At 35.0% G+C, this 20,866-nt stretch overlaps 1 protein-coding gene, 1 non-coding gene and 1 pseudogene across 2 annotated transcripts; 2 read left to right on the top strand and 1 right to left on the bottom strand.

The window, feature by feature from the left end:
• The first annotated feature begins 1,059 nt into the window (after positions 1–1,059).
• LOC143605115 (CBL-interacting serine/threonine-protein kinase 7-like) lies at positions 1,060–3,101 on the top strand (annotated as a pseudogene).
• A 1,289-nt stretch (positions 3,102–4,390) lies between these two features.
• Positions 4,391–4,463, top strand: TRNAK-UUU (transfer RNA lysine (anticodon UUU)). Its single transcript has one exon. It is a non-coding gene; the product is annotated as a tRNA-Lys (tRNA).
• An 11,550-nt stretch (positions 4,464–16,013) lies between these two features.
• LOC143605113 (protein GAMETE EXPRESSED 1-like) lies at positions 16,014–19,786 on the bottom strand. The gene is made up of 5 exons (XM_077081345.1): positions 19,099–19,786; positions 17,802–18,389; positions 17,196–17,322; positions 16,484–16,670; positions 16,014–16,402 (listed from the first exon to the last, which is right to left on the bottom strand). Exons 1-5 carry the CDS (start codon positions 19,626–19,628, stop codon positions 16,014–16,016), a joined length of 1,821 nt encoding a protein of 606 aa, XP_076937460.1. The 5' UTR covers positions 19,629–19,786.
• Positions 19,787–20,866: the final 1,080 nt, after the last annotated feature.

Below are 20,866 nucleotides of genomic sequence, written 5' to 3'. Positions count from 1 at the left end.
ATTTTAGTCATTTTCCTTTACTCCCAAAAGTCTAGTTAAATTATATCATATGACATGTAAAACTGTAATTTCAATATACATTAGCGGCCGATAAAAGTTTTATCCATGTACGCTTGAAATGGTTTCTGCTTATAATTAACCGGCCGATAAAAGTCAAACCCCCAAATCAAGCATCTAAGCATTATAAAACCCTAACCCCCAAATCAAAATAGGGTAATTGATTCAAAATCAGCTGTAATTGAGCGGGGACCACTCAATCGAGAATAACCGTTTTTAATGTTAACCTCTCGCATTAAATTGGTCTAGAGGCACTCACACGGATCAGACCATAGATCTAATGTCAAACGCAAAATTTATTATGAAGTCAACGAATGCTGGCACGTGGATTCAATCTTTTGCGGGATTTAGACTTCCGCGTTTGACCCGTATATGTTCAGGCATCATATCTCTTCAGTTGAAATAAAATGTTAATTCAACAACTATTATCAATATAAATTAAAATATTTTATACTAATCTTACCATTTTTTCTTTTAAACGACACCAATCTTACTTAATATTCATGCTAGAATTTTCCTAGAAAATTAACAAAAAAAAAAAAAAACATTAATTATGTAACAAAGCCTTATAACTATTATGTCAGAGAGTTTTGTTATTGTAGCGGTACAACAATTGTAAAGTGGCAGTCGACGTTATGATTTTCGGGAAAACGCCCAAACTAAACTTTGAAACTAACATGAGCCCAATTAAGACAAACAGTCTGACCAGAATGAAAGAACGAGACTCTTCAATTTGAAAAATACAATAACTTAGAACACAACAAAAAAAAGTATGTCACAAAAGGCCAAAATTTGGAGGGCATAAATGTAATTTAACACCCCCAAAAAAATCTACCCATACTCATAAATACAGTTAAGCACCAACTGTGTCCTTAGTGTTTTCCAAAGCCCTATAAAAACAACTTATTATAACAACTTCCACTCCAACAACCAAACTAAAAACCTACTATATATATTATTATCATTATCATTATCAATATTATATCAACGGCCGTCATTGCCGTCCGTCATGGAACCGTCCACCATTAATCGTACCACCAGCGACGGTGGTACGATCATCCTCAACAAATACCACCTCACTCGCCTCTTAGGCCGTGGCAGTTTCGCCAAAGTCTACCACGGCCGTACACTCGCCGACGACTCCACCGTGGCGGTCAAAGTGATCGAAAAACCGGCCGATGGAGACCCGACAATGGAACCTAGGCTTGTCCGAGAAGTAGCCGCCATGCGGAGGTTGAATTACCATCCGAACATCCTTAAACTCCACGAAGTGATGGCGACAAAGACAAAGATTTATTTGGTCATGGAATTGGCGGCCGGTGGTGAGCTGTTTACGCAGCTTGTCCGACGTGGACGGATGAGGGAAGCTACTGCTAGGTTTTACTTTCAGCAACTGGTTGCAACGCTTGAGTTTTGTCATCAGCATGGCGTTGCGCATCGAGATTTGAAGCCGCAGAATTTATTGCTTGATAAAGATGGTACGTTTATGACACGACATGAATTTAACATGAAATTTGTGGGGTTTGTGGGGTCGGGTGTGGTATAAATGGGTTAGGGTCGGTTTTGATTACCTGTTTAATTAAACGGGCCGGATTCAGGTTAACCTGTGTTTCCTGCTAGGTTAACCTGTTCAAATTACTATTTATTTTTTATTTTATTTTTTTAAAATAGGTTTTATGAAATAAATTAAATTGGTTTAAAACTAATTGGCAAAATATTTAATGGCTATAATGTAATATTGTTTTGTAATGAATTTGTGTTTTTTTAATGAAATTGTTAAATTAAAATATTAATATGTGACAAATATATAAAAAATTCGGGTCAAACGGGTTAAATTATTTTTTATTTTGTTTTTTTTAAAACGTGTTTTATGTAATAAATTCAATTGGTTTGGTACGGTGTGTAAAAAATAAATTTAAAACTAAAAAGTAAGTAAATTTGCAAAACATTTTATAGCTAAAATGTAATTTTCTTTATATAAATTTGTATTTTTAATGAAATTGTAAATTTAAAATATTAATATGAGAAAAAATAAACTTTCGGGTCAAACGGGTCGCGTGGTCGTGTTCGGATTCACACTTCATACACGATTTTTGGGTTCGGGTTTTGTTCGGGGTGAACCTACAAACACAACCCGTTTAACATCCATAGTGTAAAACTACTACCTCTAACGTTTCTCTAATTACATTGTATCTAACAGGTACTCTTAAAATCTCCGACTTTGGTTTGTCGGCGCTACCGGAGTCTCGAAAGGACGGTTTACTACACACGGCGTGTGGAACTCCGGCATTCACCGCACCCGAGATTATCCGACGAAGAGGCTACGATGGCGTAAAGGCGGATGCATGGTCTTGTGGGGTTATATTATTTAACCTCTTGACCGGATATTTACCGTTCGACGACAGTAACTTACCCGACATGTATCGAAAAATGTTCAATCGGGAAATCGTGTTTCCCGATTGGATATCGAAGCAGCCCCGGGTTATTATTCGTAAACTTCTTGACCCGAACCCCAAAACCCGAATGAGCATTGAAAGTTTGATGGGTGTTTCATGGTTCAAGAAATCTTTGAAACCTAACCCGAGTATTGAAATATTCGACGACGACGACGACGACGAAGATGGTTTGACTAATTTGGATTCAATGGCATATAAAACACCATTGAATACTATGAATACAATGAATACAATGAATGCATTTGATATAATATCATTGTCATCCGGGTTGAATTTATCGGGTATTTTCGAGGATAATACGAAGAAAGAGTGGCGGTTTACGACGATGGTGAGTGTGGTGGAGATTAAGAAGAAGGTGGTGGAAATTGGGAGGAAATTAGGGTTTGGGTTAAAGAAAGTGAGAATGGTGTTATTGGGTTGGTGAAAGGGAGGGTGGTGGTGTCGGTGAAGGTGACGGAGGTGGTGCCAGAGTTGTTGTTGGTGGAGATGATGGTGGTTGATGATGGTGATGAGTTTAGTGAGGTGGCTTGGGATGAGTTGAAAGATGGGTTGAAAGACATTGTTGTTACATGTGATAATGATGTATAGTGAACCACCTTTTTTTTATTTTTATTTTTTTTGTAATAGAAGTTAATTAGCAAGTGGTTAAATTAAGGCACTTAAAAGTCATTGTCATTTGTTAAATATTGTTTCAATTTTTAATGGATGTAAATGAATGAAATGGAAAGCAAATGTAGCTTAATGCTTGTTTTTTCTTTGCGTCAAACTCACGTATCTTTAAACTTATAGTATTAAATCTACATGATCTGTCTAAAACGGCATTTAAACACTCACCACTTAGATGAAACATCATTTCAAGTTTCAAGACCTTGGTACGGGCATTAAAACATGTTCAAGAGATTCGTTACCTTAACCGGCCTGGGTTGATCGCTTAGGCCGACTACATGTACCCATTAGGTATGGGCCATGGTAATCTAATGAGTTGTTTGTGATGTCATCAACCACTCCCATGACTATGGAAGATGCGATACAACACCTATTCGGCTATACATCACGTACATAACCAAGACCGCTTTATACAAGAGCGAGCTCTTTGCACTTCAGATGAGACCAAGACTAGCCATGCATATTGGAATTTTTGTAGCAACGTGTGGTTAAGACTAATGCTTATTTCTCGATAATGATAGATGTACCATAGGTATGAGAGGGAGCCGAAACACATTTTTCTGACACATTCGTTTCACTAATGAAAACATCATTAGTGTGACGCAAACAATTCGAGTTTGTTATTTGATACACTTATTAGACACCTAATAACATTAGTAAGTATAATCTATCTCATGTTGGGTCAAGAATTTGATTAACATATTAATCAAGAAAAAGATGATATGATAGCCAATTTCATAACGTTCACCAATGAATGAAAGAGAAAATGATCACTAAGTGGGAATATAATATAAATAATCATTATTAGATAAATGCGAATCCAAAAGGAACACATTATTGATTGTTCCACTCATAAACTCAAATACTTACTTAATTACTTCTTGTTTTAAAAACGTTTTCCACAATAGTTGCATGTATGCCAGTTATGATATGCCTTGAATGTTGGAACATAAACTCAGAACAAAAATCTAACGTTAAAACGTCCTAGTGAGACAACGATCCTTTATGGCTTAAGAGTGGGCCCTACAAATTCATCGTTCGAGTGGAATGATGATGTGATTGTCACATTTCTCTATGTTAAACCTGTAGTTTGTAAATGAACAAAACACCAATAACTTGTATAACTTAATACATATATATATACACACACAAGTACGTATTATAGACGTTTTATTAATATATATAATAAAAATCAGGTGTTAAATGCAAGTGCTGTTCTACCTCAGTTGGTAGAGCGCGTGGCTTTTAACCACGTGGTCGTTGGTTCGAGTCACACGGATGGCGGTTATATGATTTTAATTTTTACCTTATATTTTCACATTCAGTACGTTCATTTATGTTTCTTTAGATATGTTTGCTTATGTTCGTTTACATATGTTCATGAATGTTCATTTAGATTTTAAATGAAAGCATGAGCATGTTTCTTTAGATATGTTTGCTTATGTTCGTTTACATATGTTCATGAATGTTCATTTAGATTTTAAATGAAAGCATGAGCATGTTTATTTCTTAAGTGAACGGGCATGAACAAAACAATATTTGTCCGATTAATTGAACAAACACAAGCACGTCCTTATTCGTATTCGTTCGGTTCGTTTTTCATACGTATGCATGGGGCCTTTATGGGCAGTGCACAACATAATATGGTCAAAGTCAATTAAGGACTGTTACATATATGTATATCATATATCCATGTATAAATCAAATGCCCTTGATCAGTTGATCATATTTCTCATTATTATTGTTAACTTCTTGTTACTTTTACAAGCATGTCAACTTCTATCAACGAATACCAGTACCGATACTGATTCCGATTTTCTTAATTGCCTGATTCATAACTCTAATGACCCGATTTCAAACCCGCGAGTCATTTACAGTCCAAACAACTCATCATACACATCAGTCTTGCAATCCTCCATAAACAATTTAAGGTTCCCATCACCATTAACTCCAAAACCTCACTTTGTACCGAAATGAGTTGGATTGAATCGGCTCTAGTTTGAGATTCTGTTAAACAGAACCATGATGCCGAAGAATTCGTTTAAAGGAAAGTCGAATTTTGCAACGAATCTTATTTTGGAAGAAGGGTTTGAAGGGATATGGAGGTTTTACAATGATCAAATAGAAACCGGAATGGCAATCCTGGTGTTAACACCATACGGAGGTAAGATGAATGAGATACTGGACAATAAGCCTGCAGAAAAATATGAAAGTAGAATGAATATATATAACTACATAAGTGAGCATCAAATATCTTCTCCATATGTCTATGTGATTATTACATAATCAAACTGAGAGAGAAAATTGATAAATTTTCAACTTACTTGGCTTCTACATTTTGAAGTCCTAAATAATAATATCTGTTTGTTATCAAACATTTCATATCAAACACGAAGCCGTTATTTTATACCAAGAAATAAAAAAAAAATAATCCTAAAATACAAGATATAAAATGGGTCATACTATTCGGACACCCTCCCAAGTTGCGCAGGTATCCATTTGTCTGAGTCGTATAGAGTCATACGACTCGTATAACTTTTTCGTACCTGACACCATACATACATACATAGATGCCAGAATTGTCGTTGACCAAACTTCACTTCTATAAGAGTCGTATGGCTCTACACGACTCATATGAGACATGTATCAAAGCAACATTATTTCCAGCGGTACAATATTCTCCTCGGTTCACGTGACGAAACTATTTGACATGATACAGTATCCGACAATGATACCATAAAAGATTCTGTAAATGTTGGAATACCGTATGCCCGAGACACATAATTAGGTTAATGTGGCTAGCCGTGTTTGATCCAAGTCGGGTCATACCCAATAACGAGTTAGACACACACCAATTATATATTTGTTAAGATAAGATCTATAAAACAAATACTGAACACGACACATTCAGAAAATCGGGTTTCTGAATATTTACTTGAAAGTGTTAGATAAATTAATTGGTTAATTTATTTATTCAAATAATTATTATTGGAATGATTATTTAACTATGTATTCTTTTATAAAATGGTTTATAAAAGATGGGGTGTTTATATATTTTATAAAGTATAAAATAAAAAAAAAAATAAATAAATAAATATATTGGGGCCGGTTTTGGGTGGGCCCCACACCCCATGTCTTGATCAATAATATTGTCATGAAAAGGTTGAGTGTTGACTAAAACAAATACCAAACACCATGTTATGCATGATGGTGTATAATGATGAAAAGGAAAAGAAAAGATCAAGATATATACACTTTCAAGTAAACAAAAAAATAACAACTCTTCCTTTCTTTCTTTCTTTCTTGTTTACGGCCAAAAGAAAAAGGAAGGGCTCGGGTCTCGGGTTTTTCGTGTTCAAGCTTCCTAGCATAGCTCGGTGTGTGTTGGAGGCTCGGGGTATATTCCGTTTGAGGGTTTTCCTTTGAAAGTCTAGCATTCACATCATCATCTTCTTCAACCATCTACTAAACTCTTAAAGGGTTAAGAATGTAAGTGTTTACAAGCTTGATAGTTTAGCTTTTCCGTATCATTTGATCCTTGCTTCGGGTTTCTAGTAAATAGATTATTGGTAATCTTATAACATGAATAAACTAGGTTATTCATGAACATATACATATATAAACACATGGATACATATGTTTAGTTTGTAAATATCACGCTTCCGCCTTAATTGTGACTAGTTAAATCGTTAACTAAGCTTGTTAATTTCATAGAAACCCAACAAATGGCATCAAGAGCCGGGATACGGGAAACTAAGCTTCGGGTTCTCGGTTTTATATTTTTTCCCCTTGAAAGATTTTATACAAAAATTAACATGCATGTTTTTTTTTTGTATTTAATCTTGTTATTGTTTTTGGCTTTGTTCAAAAAAAAAAAAAAAAAAAAATTAAAACCGAGTAAATGGGCCGAAGCCCAATTCGGGTGAATTTGGGCCGAAGCCCACTTTAATATGGTTATTGGGCTAACCGGAAATTAAAGGGAAAAACTATATGGGCCGAAGCCCATTTTTGGTTAAATGGGCCGAGCCCATGAGTTTTTTAATTGGGCCGAAGCCCATGTGTTTTGCACATGTGGGCCGAAGCCCATAATCACGTTATTGGGTCAAGCCCAAATTGGGTTGGGCTAGGCCCGATAAAGCCAAGGGGTTTTGGAACGGGTTCCTAAGACATAACGGGTTATGTTTGAAAATACTAGACCGAGCCGTAGACCAAGTGGATGTTTGTTTGTGGTTGATGTTGTGATTGTAGTTAATTATTCAAGTTTCGGTTTGTAATAATTAATTAGGGGCAATTTTGTAATTTTGTAATTATTTATTCATATGGGTATGTAATAAATAGGTTATTTGTAATATCTTTATTTTATAGAAAAATGTATTAGGACATTTGTTTTGTAAAATAAAGAAGATTGCAAAATTGGAAGTTTGGGCCTAATTGGGCCGGGTATGGTAATAATGGGTCTCACAAGCCCATTAAGGGATTCAAGCCCAAAAGGACCTAAGCCCACCAATTGAGCCCAAATGGAAGCTTATGGAAGCTAAGGCCCAAGTTCAAGCCCAGTGGATCACAACGGGGTTGAAGAAGATGCTCGAAGCATTTGGATGCGGGATCGAGTGGGAGCTACAACATCCATGTGTCATGTGTCCCTTAGGATTGGACCTAAGACACACACTTGTTTCGGCTAACAAGTGTGGTCTAATTTAGTGGCTCATGTCTAGTATAATTGTGTATGCTTGTTAATTGATTGTTTGATTGTGTGGTTGTTAGATATTAGGATATCAACTTCGTCACATAGAATTAATTAACAAAGCATAAAACGGGTTCTAATAATTATCGGTAATTACGTGACACATAGCTTAATAAAATGGATTTATTAACTAGCCGTCTCACGCCCATAATAAAATGGCTTTATTATAAATTAGAATTTTGAAAAATGGTTTCAAAATATCGTGTTACTAAATGCATGTTAGAACATGATTTAAAGTTTTACAACTAGAATTATTAAAACTAAAAATTCCCTTTTAAAATTAAGGATAATAAGTTAAAACACCATCCTTTTGTATAACGCTTAACATATTAGTAAGCTCTTAGTGGGAAAAAGGTCACCTAACCACGTAGAGTAAATTAATATGTTGAGGTAATATTGGCATATAAATGGGAAAAAGGTCACCTAACCGTTTGTATGTTAATATTACAAGTTGATACAAGTAGGACGACTTAAATTAGAACCATGTGAAGAGGGTCACCCAAGCATGGGGTCTAATAGGTGTTGATGGGGTAAACATGCCGACACGAAATATGATTTCGAACCGGTCCCATAAACTCTAGAAGTTGCAAAAGGGTTTGCAATTGTTATGAATAACTACCTTGATAAACCGACAATGGGAAAAAGGTCACCTAACCGGAGTCGGGTTTATCGTTGGATTCTAGATTTTAATTATTAATTATATTTGGTATATATAAAAAGGGTATTAATAATTAAAAGGTAAAACACTAAAATGAACTTAATTAAAATTCTGCAGATGGCCGCACACGTCGACGACAACATAATCCCTAACGTCCAAAACGTATCTCTCTGATCTATTCTCGCTAAAGACCGTCTTAACCACAATAACTTTTCGGATTGGTTCCGAAATTTAAGGATTGTTCTAAAACAAGAAAAATTATATCATGTTTTGGAAACACCTATCCCCGAAGAACCGGAAGAGGGAAGTGAGGTCGAATATATGAATTGGGTCAAACTCACGGAAGATTCCATTCAAGTGTCATGCCTCATGTTGGCGACTATGGTTCCCGAAATCCAAAAGGATTTCGAAAACCATAATGCGTACGACATGATTACTCAACTTAAGGAAATGTTCCTTAAGCAATCAAGAGTTGAAAGGTTCGAAACGGTTCGAGCCTTGCATGCATGTAGAATGGATGATAATCAACCAGTTTCAACTTATGTACTTAAGATGAAAAGTTACATTGATCACCTCGCCAAGCTCAATTGTCCCATCTCAAAAGAGTTAGCAACGGATTTGATCCTTAACTCTTTGTCGAAAAGGTTCGACACTTTCGTATTAAATTATAACATGAACGGGTGGGACAAAACCATTGGAGAACTTCACTCAATGCTTAAAACAGCCGAGGCGAGCATGGGCAAAAGGGTTTTACCCATGTTTGCGATCAATGAAGGTAGATCCAAGAATCGATCTCAACCCAATCTTAAGGCTAAGGTAGCCAAAAGAAAGGGTCCTCCTGTGCATCTTAAGGGTAAGGGCAAATCACCGGTTATGGCAAAGAAACAAAAGGTTATGGAACCGAGGGGTCATAAGGATGATCCTTGTTTTGGTTGTGGGGAGACCGGACACTGGAAACGCAATTGCCCGGTCTACCTAAAAGAGCTAAAAGACAAGAGGAATGCGGCGCATACCTCGGGTAATGTCTTTATGATTAATGTTGAGCTAAATCTTATTTCTTCTAACACATGGGTATTGGATACCGGATGTGGAACTCATATTTGCAATTGGTTGCAGGGGTTCAAAAAGAATGAAGACTTAAAGAAGGGCGAAGTGAATCTTTTCATGGGCAACGGTGCAAGGGTGCACGTGGTCGCTAGAGGAGACTTCACTTTATCGCTTCCAAGTGGTTTGGAAGTTGTTTTGAGAAATGTTTTGTATGCTCCTAGTTTGACTAGGAACATTATTTCTGTGCACCTTCTTAGACAATGTAATTTTGACTTTAAATTTGTAAGATCAGAAATGCATGTATCATCTAATGGTATCTTTTATTTTAAAGCTGTACCAAACAACGGTATTTATGAATTGGTTCATGATAATACCTTAAATAGCTCATTATATCAAACTTCTACTAAAAGACTCAAAAAGGATTTGAGTGATTCCTACATTTGGCATTGTCGCCTTGGACACATAAACAAGAATCGTATAAATACTCTCCAAAAGAAAGGTCTTTTGAAAACAAACGAGTTAGGTTCGTTTGATGAGTGTGAATCTTGTATTCAAGGCAAGATGACCAAAGAGCCTTTCAAAGGTACAAATGAAAGGGCTAAGGATTTGTTAGGTATCATACATACGGATGTATGCGGACCTTTCAAGCCAACTAGTAGGAATAGTGAAAGGTACTTCATTACCTTTACCGACGATTTTAGTCGATATGGGTATGTTTATCTAATGAAACACAAACATGAAGCCTTTGAAATGTTCAAAGAATTTCAAAATGAAGTACAAAATCAGCTCGACCGAACAATCAAGGTACTCCGCTCCGATAGAGGAGGCGAATACCTAAGTGATGCTTTTCAAGGTCATCTTAGAGATTGTGGAATTATTTCACAGCTCACTCCTCCTGGAACTCCTCAACATAACGGAGTATCCGAGAGGAGGAATCGAACACTGTTGGACATGGTTCGATCAATGATGGCACGAAGCTCACTACCGCCATCATTTTGGGGATATGCGCTACTCACAGCGGCTCGTATTTTGAATATGGCCCCGACCAAAAAGGTGGATCGAATACCCTATGAAGTGTGGCATGGAAAGGTTCCATCCTTTTCATATTTAAGGGTATGGGGATGCATAGTTTATGTTAAACGTGACACCCCAAATAAACTTGAGGCTCGATCCATCAGGTGTATCTTCATAGGATACCCAAAGGATGATATAGGATATATATTCTATGATCCTAGTGAACAAAAAGTGTTTGTTTCACGCAAAGGATACTTCTTAGAAACTAGGTTCCTTATGGAAGGACCTAGTGAAAAGAGAGTGGAACTTGAAGAGGTTCAAGAATCACTGGATGATACACAGTTGGTCGATACTAGCTTTCAACACGAGGATGTTGAAGATGATCAAATGGTTGATCATACACACGTTGCTCGCAGATCTAATAGGATTAGTCGACCTCCCAAGAAATATGGATTTCTTGTGGATGATTGCTACTTGGTCGATTCGGATGAACCGATCTCCTACAAAGATGCTATGTCACAACCTGATTGTGACAAGTGGCTTGAAGCCATGAGCGCCGAGATGCAATCCATGCACGATAATCAAGTTTGGGAATTGGTTGATCGTCCACTTAACTCCAAACTGGTTGGATGTAAGTGGGTCTTCAAAAGGAAGACCGATATGCATGGAAATTTAGATACTTACAAAGCACGACTTGTAGCAAAAGGTTTCACGCAAACTCAAGGGATTGATTATGATGAAACCTTCTCGCCGGTCGCGATGCTTAAGTCGATTAGGATATTATTTGCCATTGCAGCTCATTTTGATTATGAGATATGGCAAATGGATGTCAAGACCGCTTTTCTAAATGGATATCTTGAGGAAGATGTCCATATGGTTCAGCCTGAAGGTTTTGTCGATCCATCTAATCCAGATAAAGTTTGTAAGTTAAAGAAATCAATCTACGGGTTGAAACAAGCATCACGGATGTGGAATCATCGTTTTAATGAAGAAATCAAAGCGTTTGGTTTCGTCCAAAACAGTGATGAGGCGTGTGTGTATAAATGGGCTAGTGGGAGTATAATCATTTTCCTTATTTTGTATGTCGATGATATACTTTTATTTGGAAATGATATACCAAGTATGGAAAACGTTAAAGCGTGGTTAAGTAGTCGTTTCTCAATTAAGGATCTTGGAGAAGCGACATATATCTTGGGAATAAAGGTCTATAGGGATAGACAAAGGAAATTGATCGGACTCAATCAAAGTGCGTACATTGATAAAATCCTGAAAAGGTTCAGGATGGAAAACTCTAAGAAAGGTTTGGTACCTATTCCTAGAGGAACCGTGTTAAGCTCATCCCAAAGTCCTAGCTCTAAGGAAGAGCAGGATAGGATGAAGCATGTTCCTTATGCTTCGGCAATAGGATCTATTATGTATGCAATGATGTGCACTAGACCGGACGTCTCGTATGCTTTAAGCATAACGAGTAGATACCAGCACAACCCAGGTGACAGTCATTGGATGGCTGTCAAGAATATATTAAAGTACCTTAGAAGGACTAAGGATATGTTTTTAATATATGGGTCTGGTGAGGAGGAACTCGTCGTAAAGGGTTACGTGGATGCGAGTTTCCAAACTGACCGAGATGATTCTCGATCACAGTCGGGATATGTCTTCATTTTGAATGGAGGCGCTGTCTCTTGGAAGAGTTCGAAGCAGGATGTTGTCGCGTTATCCACTACAGAATCTGAGTACATCGCCGCTTCAATGGCAGCCCAAGAGGCTGCATGGATGAAAAAGTTCATCATGGATCTAGGGATTATCTCTACCATTCAGGAGCCCCTAGAGATATTCTGTGACAATGAGGGTGCTATTGCACAGATCAAGGAGCCTCGTGCTCATCAGAAAACGAGGCACATTGAGCGCAGATTCAACTACATAAGGGATGAAGTTGAAAAGAGAAAGATATGTATTCATAAAGTTCATACCGATCAAAATATTGCGGACCCACTCACGAAGCTCCTCGATAGGCCAAAGCATGAGGGTCATGTTTGTGCATTAGGACTTCGGTATTCTAGTGAGTGGATTTAATCTGTGTTTAGTGTTTGTATAAGAACGAATATAATGGGTATCTCATGAAAATTAATTATGTTTAATTATTCAATGAGTTATGTTCTATATTTGCATGTTTAATCCATGAATGACTTATGTTGTTCTAAACGTCCGTAGTCGATCATGCTTGTGGGAACAGGCATGAAGGTAAGACTATTATGAACTGGGATTGGTTGATATTCATGTGATGAATATAGGGCATAGGTTTGCCACCAAGGTTTATAAATATTTGTGGGATACAAATATTGGACATGATCCGCTCTCAAGGATCACTGCATAGAGTTAGTGCAACTGATCATAAGTAATCCTTGAGTAAAGGCGAGTATTATTGTGTCCTTTGACCTGAGATGCATATTGGATCTGGTTTTTCATCAAGTCTGATAACTTGACTCTCTTCTTTGTTTTTCGGTAACACGATGACGTAAAAGAAAGAGCTCAGATATCATACGAGATGTCAACAAGGATGTATGCAGTCAAGATGGGATTTGTTCCTCTTATGTGTTGAGAGTTTAGATGTCTAAGGCCTGTTAAGTTAAATCATTGAGAGAATGATCACTCTGTGTCTCTTCGATTTAACAGGACATCTAGTAACAAAGGGATATAATGATAAGACTTACCTATATCATATCAAGTATGGACTTGAAGGGGATGATGTTATTGAATGGCACTTAGTCAAACACACTAGTGGTGGTGACCTGTTGTTAGGCGGTATTCACCATTAGCATTAACTTCTTATGAGTCACGTGCAAGTGGGAGATTGTTGGAATACCGTATGCCCGAGACACATAATTAGGTTAATGTGGCTAGCCGTGTTTGATCCAAGTCGGGTCATACCCAATAACGAGTTAGACACACACCAATTATATATTTGTTAAGATAAGATCTATAAAACAAATACTGAACACGACACATTCAGAAAATCGGGTTTCTGAATATTTACTTGAAAGTGTTAGATAAATTAATTGGTTAATTTATTTATTCAAATAATTATTATTGGAATGATTATTTAACTATGTATTCTTTTATAAAATGGTTTATAAAAGATGGGGTGTTTATATATTTTATAAAGTATAAAATAAAAAAAAAAATAAATAAATAAATATATTGGGGCCGGTTTTGGGTGGGCCCCACACCCCATGTCTTGATCAATAATATTGTCATGAAAAGGTTGAGTGTTGACTAAAACAAATACCAAACACCATGTTATGCATGATGGTGTATAATGATGAAAAGGAAAAGAAAAGATCAAGATATATACACTTTCAAGTAAACAAAAAAATAACAACTCTTCCTTTCTTTCTTTCTTTCTTGTTTACGGCCAAAAGAAAAAGGAAGGGCTCGGGTCTCGGGTTTTTCGTGTTCAAGCTTCCTAGCATAGCTCGGTGTGTGTTGGAGGCTCGGGGTATATTCCGTTTGAGGGTTTTCCTTTGAAAGTCTAGCATTCACATCATCATCTTCTTCAACCATCTACTAAACTCTTAAAGGGTTAAGAATGTAAGTGTTTACAAGCTTGATAGTTTAGCTTTTCCGTATCATTTGATCCTTGCTTCGGGTTTCTAGTAAATAGATTATTGGTAATCTTATAACATGAATAAACTAGGTTATTCATGAACATATACATATATAAACACATGGATACATATGTTTAGTTTGTAAATATCACGCTTCCGCCTTAATTGTGACTAGTTAAATCGTTAACTAAGCTTGTTAATTTCATAGAAACCCAACAGTAAATTATATGACTCATACTACTTGACACATGATTCCACCACAAATTATTTGGCTACATAATATTCTACCAAAACTAATATATATATATATAGGATCAGAATCATGAGAGAGCCTTTTTGAAATTAAGAACTATGAGAACCATTTTGGACCACAAAAAACCCAATAATAAAAAAAATCGGAAAATAAAAAAATCACAAAAATCGAAAAAGTATAAAAACTAAAATTCTTATTTTATCATCCCGGTTTCATAAAAAAAATACTCGGTTTAGCTAAATTATATACACATATGTATAATATATACATATATGTATATTTACATGTTTTTTTGTACACATGTGTATAATTTAAGATAAATATATGTGTATATTACGTAACTAAAGATTATATAAAATTATACATATGTGTATAATACGACGTTTTTTTTGTATTTTTTAATGAAACCGGAATGAAATATAAGAATTTTGGTTTTTTTACTTTTTAAAAATTTTTATTATTTTTTGTTTTATGATTTTTTAAAGGTGTTTTTAGTGGTTCAAAATGGTTCTCAAAGTTCTCAATTTGCAATGGGTTCTCTTAGGATCCTTACCATATATATATATATATAGGATGAGTATCATTACAGAACTGTTAAATTATTTAAGAACTTGAAGGAACCCTTAAAAACTTACGTTTTTTATAAAAAAATTTGTATGTTAATGTTATTTGAGTGTAGCTTTATGATTTTTTATATCTATATTTACGATTGCAATTTTGAAAATTAGTTTTTTTTTACATATCTATGCTTTGTTTTACACCTATGTAAATTTGTTAGTACATAAGTTTCACATATGTAAACTTGTGATTAATATATGTAATTGATAATTTTTATATAAAACATGATAAAACTACACTTAAATAATGTTAGTATTTAAAAAAAATTTTAAAAATGTTTGGTTGTTTAGAGTTCCTAAGAGTTCTTAACAGAGAAAAGGGTTCAAATAAAAAGTAGTTGTTTCCTAGGAAAGGTAAGAACCAATAGAATTTTGACATTTGGCATTAAAACCTGTGATGAAAGAATAATTCTAAGAAACTATGTCGGTTATAATGGTGAAAGAGTAATTTTAGGTGGTAATTTTAAATCTCAACCATTGATTAACATGATCCAATGGCTATGATTTATTCTTAGTCTTCCTAGGAAACTACTTATTTTTAGGATAACCCTCCCCTATATATATATATATATATATATATATATAAGAGGCACCAAGCTTTGTAATTGTATTATATAATAATTATTGACAAGAAAATTTGCTGAATGGTTTTATTCAACTATAACTATTGGTATTTTGACTTTAGATAGTCAAACCAGAATTTGAGGTGCAAAATCTTCAATTTACTCTTGGTGACAAACTGAATGCATTCATACTTTCATTCAAATATGAATGCTGACTTTGGAAAGTCAAACTATAATATTTATAAATTACTCTTAATTTTAACAATAAACATATTTCAAACTCATTACTACATACACAATTCTTAAACTGACTACAAAATAATAATAATCAAACTATAGACCGCGACGACGAAGATTATATCCTCTAGCGATAATCGAGCCCGTGTTGACTTGTTCAGGCTGCAAACAATAGTCAAGATCTTCTAATTTATCATCAGATATTATATCCTTATCAACCCATGAACACCAGTCAATATCACTATCATTATCTTCACATACAAACCCTTTATTTCCTTCCATCACATTAACCTTCGCAATAAGCGATTGCAGCATTTCGTGATTCAACGTCTCGTAATCTTTGTACGTGTAAACAGCATACGAAAGTTGACACGAAGCAAGAACTACAAACGTTAACCGAACAATGCTTATAATCCATGCTTGTTGTTCTATGTCGTTTCCATATCGAAGCACCACGTATTCAATTAAAAATGTCATGCATAACCCTGCGAAGAAAACGATTATTATTAGATAAAAAAAAATAATCCAAAAGTTGACTCGTTTAAAGTCAAATCTCGGTTACTTACCTACGTATAACCTTGATCTCACATTGTAGGTTTGCTTTGTACTTGTAAACATGTAAAGAGTGAATATTAATATTGAATACACGAGAAAAGCTTTGATGACACGCGATTCAAGCAATATCGCGTTGTGTAGAGTAAAAAGCTTGTCGATTGCAACGAACATGCTTGACTGCTTTGACTTGAATATATCCTATATAACACAAATGAATTAATCAGAATAATATTAACTTAATAAAAAAGGACAGAGTTACAAATTTTGTCCTTTAAACATGTGCAATTTATGGATCAGGTTCTTTAAAAAGTTTATTTGCAGGCGGTGTCCTTTACACGGCATGTTTGTTTGATTTTCGTCCTTTTGAATAACTGGCATCCAAAAACCCTGTTAAGTCTTGGCATGTGAGGGAATTTAAGTCTTTTTACGCATATTATTTAAGTATTTACATTAAAAAACAAATTAAATTATTATTAGAAAAAGAAACTAAATAATATATGTTAAACAAAAACCCCGTTAAGTCTTGGCATGTTTGGATTTAACTGAGATTTTGGATGACAGTTAGTGTAAAGGACAAAAAGTGAATGTATTTTGTCATATAAAGGACACCGCACGCAAATAAACTTTTTAAATGACCTGATCCGTAAATCGCATATATTTAAAGGACAAAATTTGTAATTCTGTCTAGAACAAATACAACAAATTATATAGAAAAAGGTGAACCTGTGCAGCTAATATATTTTTTGAATTCTCAACTAGATCATCATGACATTGTTTAAGTTGTTGTTGCCTTTGTATTAGTTCCTGTTGTTGACTTTGACCAAGTGAAATCAACTGCTGCAGACTTCCCCTGCAATAATATTCAAAACTTAATTGATAATTTAATACACATACATATGATTATATAGTTATCTTAAGAGCTTTAAGAACTCTTAACAAAAAAAAACTATTTTTTTAAAATTTTCTTATATATTATTATTGTTTGAGAGTAGTTTTAACGTTTATTATATAAATTTTTTTTTACATATATAAATCACAAGTTTACATATGTGTAAATTAACAAATCAGTTACAAATTTACGTATGTGTAAAAAAATTAGATATGTATAAAAACTAATTTTCATTATTGTAATCATAAATATACATATTATATAAGTGACAAGACTATCCTCAAATAGTATTAATATGCAAAAAAGTAAAAATAAAAAACGATAGAATGTTAAAGAGTTCTTAAAGTTCTTAAATTATTTAAGAGTTCTGTATTCAAACTCATCCTATATTATATATATATATATATATATATATATATATAATATTTGTTATTTTATACCTGCTTTCTTCTAGAGCTTGTGACTGAAACCGTGTGACGGTTTGAAGAACTTCAATAGCGGAACTCTGGCTTTCGATAAGTTGTTTTTGTTTGTCTAACGAGGTCTCGGTTATGTTCTCAATATCATCGGCTTTACTTTGTAAAGTATTCATCTTCATAAACATTGCGTCTCCAACTTTACCGATTTCCTTTTCAATCTCAACCGCTTCATTCCTTAAACTAATCATTTCTTCACTCAACTTATTAGCAGATTCATTAACCATCATCATTCCTTCATCTATCCTTTCACTCATTATCATTTGTCCTTTTTGCAGCTCAGTTTGAGAGTCTGCTATTTTAACAGACTGTTTGTAAACCGAGTGTGAATGCTCCAATACGATATTAACTCGTTCTTCAACGTGTTTTGATGTTTCAGCCAGTTGTTGTGTTTGATCGTCGATAGAAGATAAAGAGTTGTGAATATCATTTGAACTATGCAACAGACTTTCGGCTTTCTTGTTTATGTTATCTAACTTGTCTTCTGCGTATTCGGCAGATCTTTTGAGTTCATTCACTAATCTTTCCGTTTGTTTCTTGAATGCGTCGGTCCTACAACCGGTCATAGATCAATTTTAGTAACCATATGATATATGTAAAGAAATATATACGCGGACACAATCTTTTTAGAACCAAATGCATACTGAGAAGTGCAAGAAGCGTGTAAAAGTGCTTTGTACATAGTGCGTAAAAGATAATTAGAGATAGTATGAGAGAAAAATGGGTAGTTACATAACTGTCTTGTGTACCACATTTAAAGCAATATGAACAAATGCAATATGCATTGCTAGCAGTTCTCAACATATTAGTTCGTCGGGGGGGGGGGGTCAAAATGTATTTAGAAAACCATAAACGAGGGGGCCGGGCTCAAATTTTGGACCAAAACGGGTACATTTACACTACGTATAAAAATTTCCGGGCGAAAAATGGTCAATTTACACTACTGCGTAAAAAAGCAGGGGGCCACCCTGGGCCCTAAAGAAGCTTTGCCCATGCATATATGGGAGTGTTCAAATTAGAACCAAGAAATACGTTGAAAACTACAACAAATGCGTAATGCATTTGTACCCATTGCTTTAAATACAATACACTTGACACTTATCTAACCGCCAATATTTCACTCTTCCACTATCTCTAATTATACTTTATGCACACTGTACCATTGCATTATGTGGTTCTCGTAGTCCTCAACATTATACATGCTCTGAACAGAATGCATCAATTTGTGTGTGTGTATAGAGAGAGAAAGAGAAAGACTGACTGTAATTGATGGCATATGGAGTTGGTTTCAAGATAAAACTCGAGATAAACCCTATGAGCCTCTTTTTCTAATCTTTTGAAACAATCAACCATGAGTGATTTAGCATCACAATAAGGAAAAGGAGACCTCCCACTATCCTTTTGAAAGCAATCACTAAGATGCCACGCTAACCGGGACCGTTGTTCTTCATCTGCTACAATCTCTGAGCACCCCGCAAACAAATTTTGATACGCGTTTTGCCAACAAGAATTCGGCAACGCAACCACCTTTCTCTTTGCTTTTTCAACCAAACTCACACCCTTTTTGCTATCAAACGATTCCATCGAGAATTCACCAATAATATCATGATCATAACCTTCTGGCGAATGTTTCTTGCTAGAATCAACTTTTTCGTTCGAGAAAAACCATTTAAACGAGTCGGTTGTTTGTAAAACCAACACAAGTATCCATAGGATCCTAATACTATAATGCTTGTTGAAACTCATTAAAATTGGCAAGTAATAACAATAATAATAATGGTATGCCTGCATAAAAGTTCAGAAATTTGTTCACTAAAAATTATAATAACATACATTCGTTACGATCTAAGTTATAATAACGGGAAGCATGTTCATCGTTACTTCGCTAAACGAAGAATAATGAGCAACAAATATTCTCATATGGCAAAGTTATTATCACATAACCTTCACCAACTATGATAATGTATACCTAAAATACGCACTTTCCATTCTAGTCCTTCTAGACAACATTACATGCAGAAATACTTAGAGTTGTAGAACTCGTTAGGTGCTAGTCATCCATTGGGGTACCAACTACCAACTAACAATTAATCGGGATTAATCAGATTGGAAAATTTATATGTAATTTTTGATATATGCATATACATAGAGGCATACAAAAAAACGGCTTTGTAGTCTCATTGCCTCAAAACCGGTTTGGACCCAACCCGATTCGAAAAACATGCCAAAAAAAAAGTTTTTGGTCCTAAACTGGTTTCAACCCAATCCAAACCGGTTTGGTTTGATCAGGCTGAACATTCTTGCCTCGAAACCAGTTTTAAACCCGATTTGGTTTCTTCAAAACTGGTTTTTCACCCGAACCGGTTTGGGATATAACCCATTTTATACATGTTTACATATATCCCAAATTTTTTATGTACATATAAATTTTCGATTTTGACTAAATAGCAAGCCTAGGCGCGATATTACAACTATGAAATACTAAACATGAAACATAACTTTAAAAAAAAGCAAATGCTACAATAACTCAAGTTCAACAAAAAGTAATACAAAAAAAGTTAGGACTTTAGCCCACACTAATTGAGGCCTCCAAGTACAAAAAAACATTATATATAGATATATTATAATGAGTAAAGTAAACCCAAAGTAATGTACTGGTGTGGTGGTAGGCTGGTTGTTACTAAAGTATATGAGTACAAAACTTGTAATAAGCAAATTTTTTCCCTTAACAATTGTCATGAAAAGGCCACAAAATCTTGTTTCGATTTAGGCCCCGGGCCTGCAACATACTTTTTAACTTTGCAATTTATTAATATGTTTTCTACAGTTTACATTCGTATGTTGATAGTACATAAAGATTTAACGTGATGACATTACTTACAGTCGATATATTGTTGTTGTGGGTTTGAAAGTAACAACGAGAAAATCAATAACTGTCTGGTTTCAACTTTCATGAATATTAACCGCTCACACTCTGTGGGCCTGGGCTGTTCAAAAAGGTGAGTTTGGGCCGACTGGACTCAGGTTGG

This window comes from Bidens hawaiensis, unplaced genomic scaffold, assembly GCF_021521415.1.
Source record: "Bidens hawaiensis isolate Kalapana, Puna unplaced genomic scaffold, B.hawaiensis_p1.1 tig00067961_1, whole genome shotgun sequence".
In the NCBI taxonomy this organism is placed as follows: domain Eukaryota; kingdom Viridiplantae; phylum Streptophyta; class Magnoliopsida; order Asterales; family Asteraceae; genus Bidens; species Bidens hawaiensis.
This window is presented reverse-complemented; position numbering and strand designations above follow the sequence as displayed.

Bases quoted from the DNA above. Each gene is read 5' to 3' on its own strand.
- LOC143605113 (XM_077081345.1), bottom strand. From the start codon at position 19,628: ATGCAGGCATACCATTATTATTATTGTTATTACTTGCCAATTTTAATG. The intron at 16,671-17,195 runs GTTCACCTTTTT...TGTGTTATATAG, and splicing joins AAAATATATTAGCTGCACAG to GATATATTCAAGTCAAAGCA. The intron at 16,403-16,483 runs GTAAGTAACCGA...TTTTCTTCGCAG, and splicing joins GAGATCAAGGTTATACGTAG to GGTTATGCATGACATTTTTA.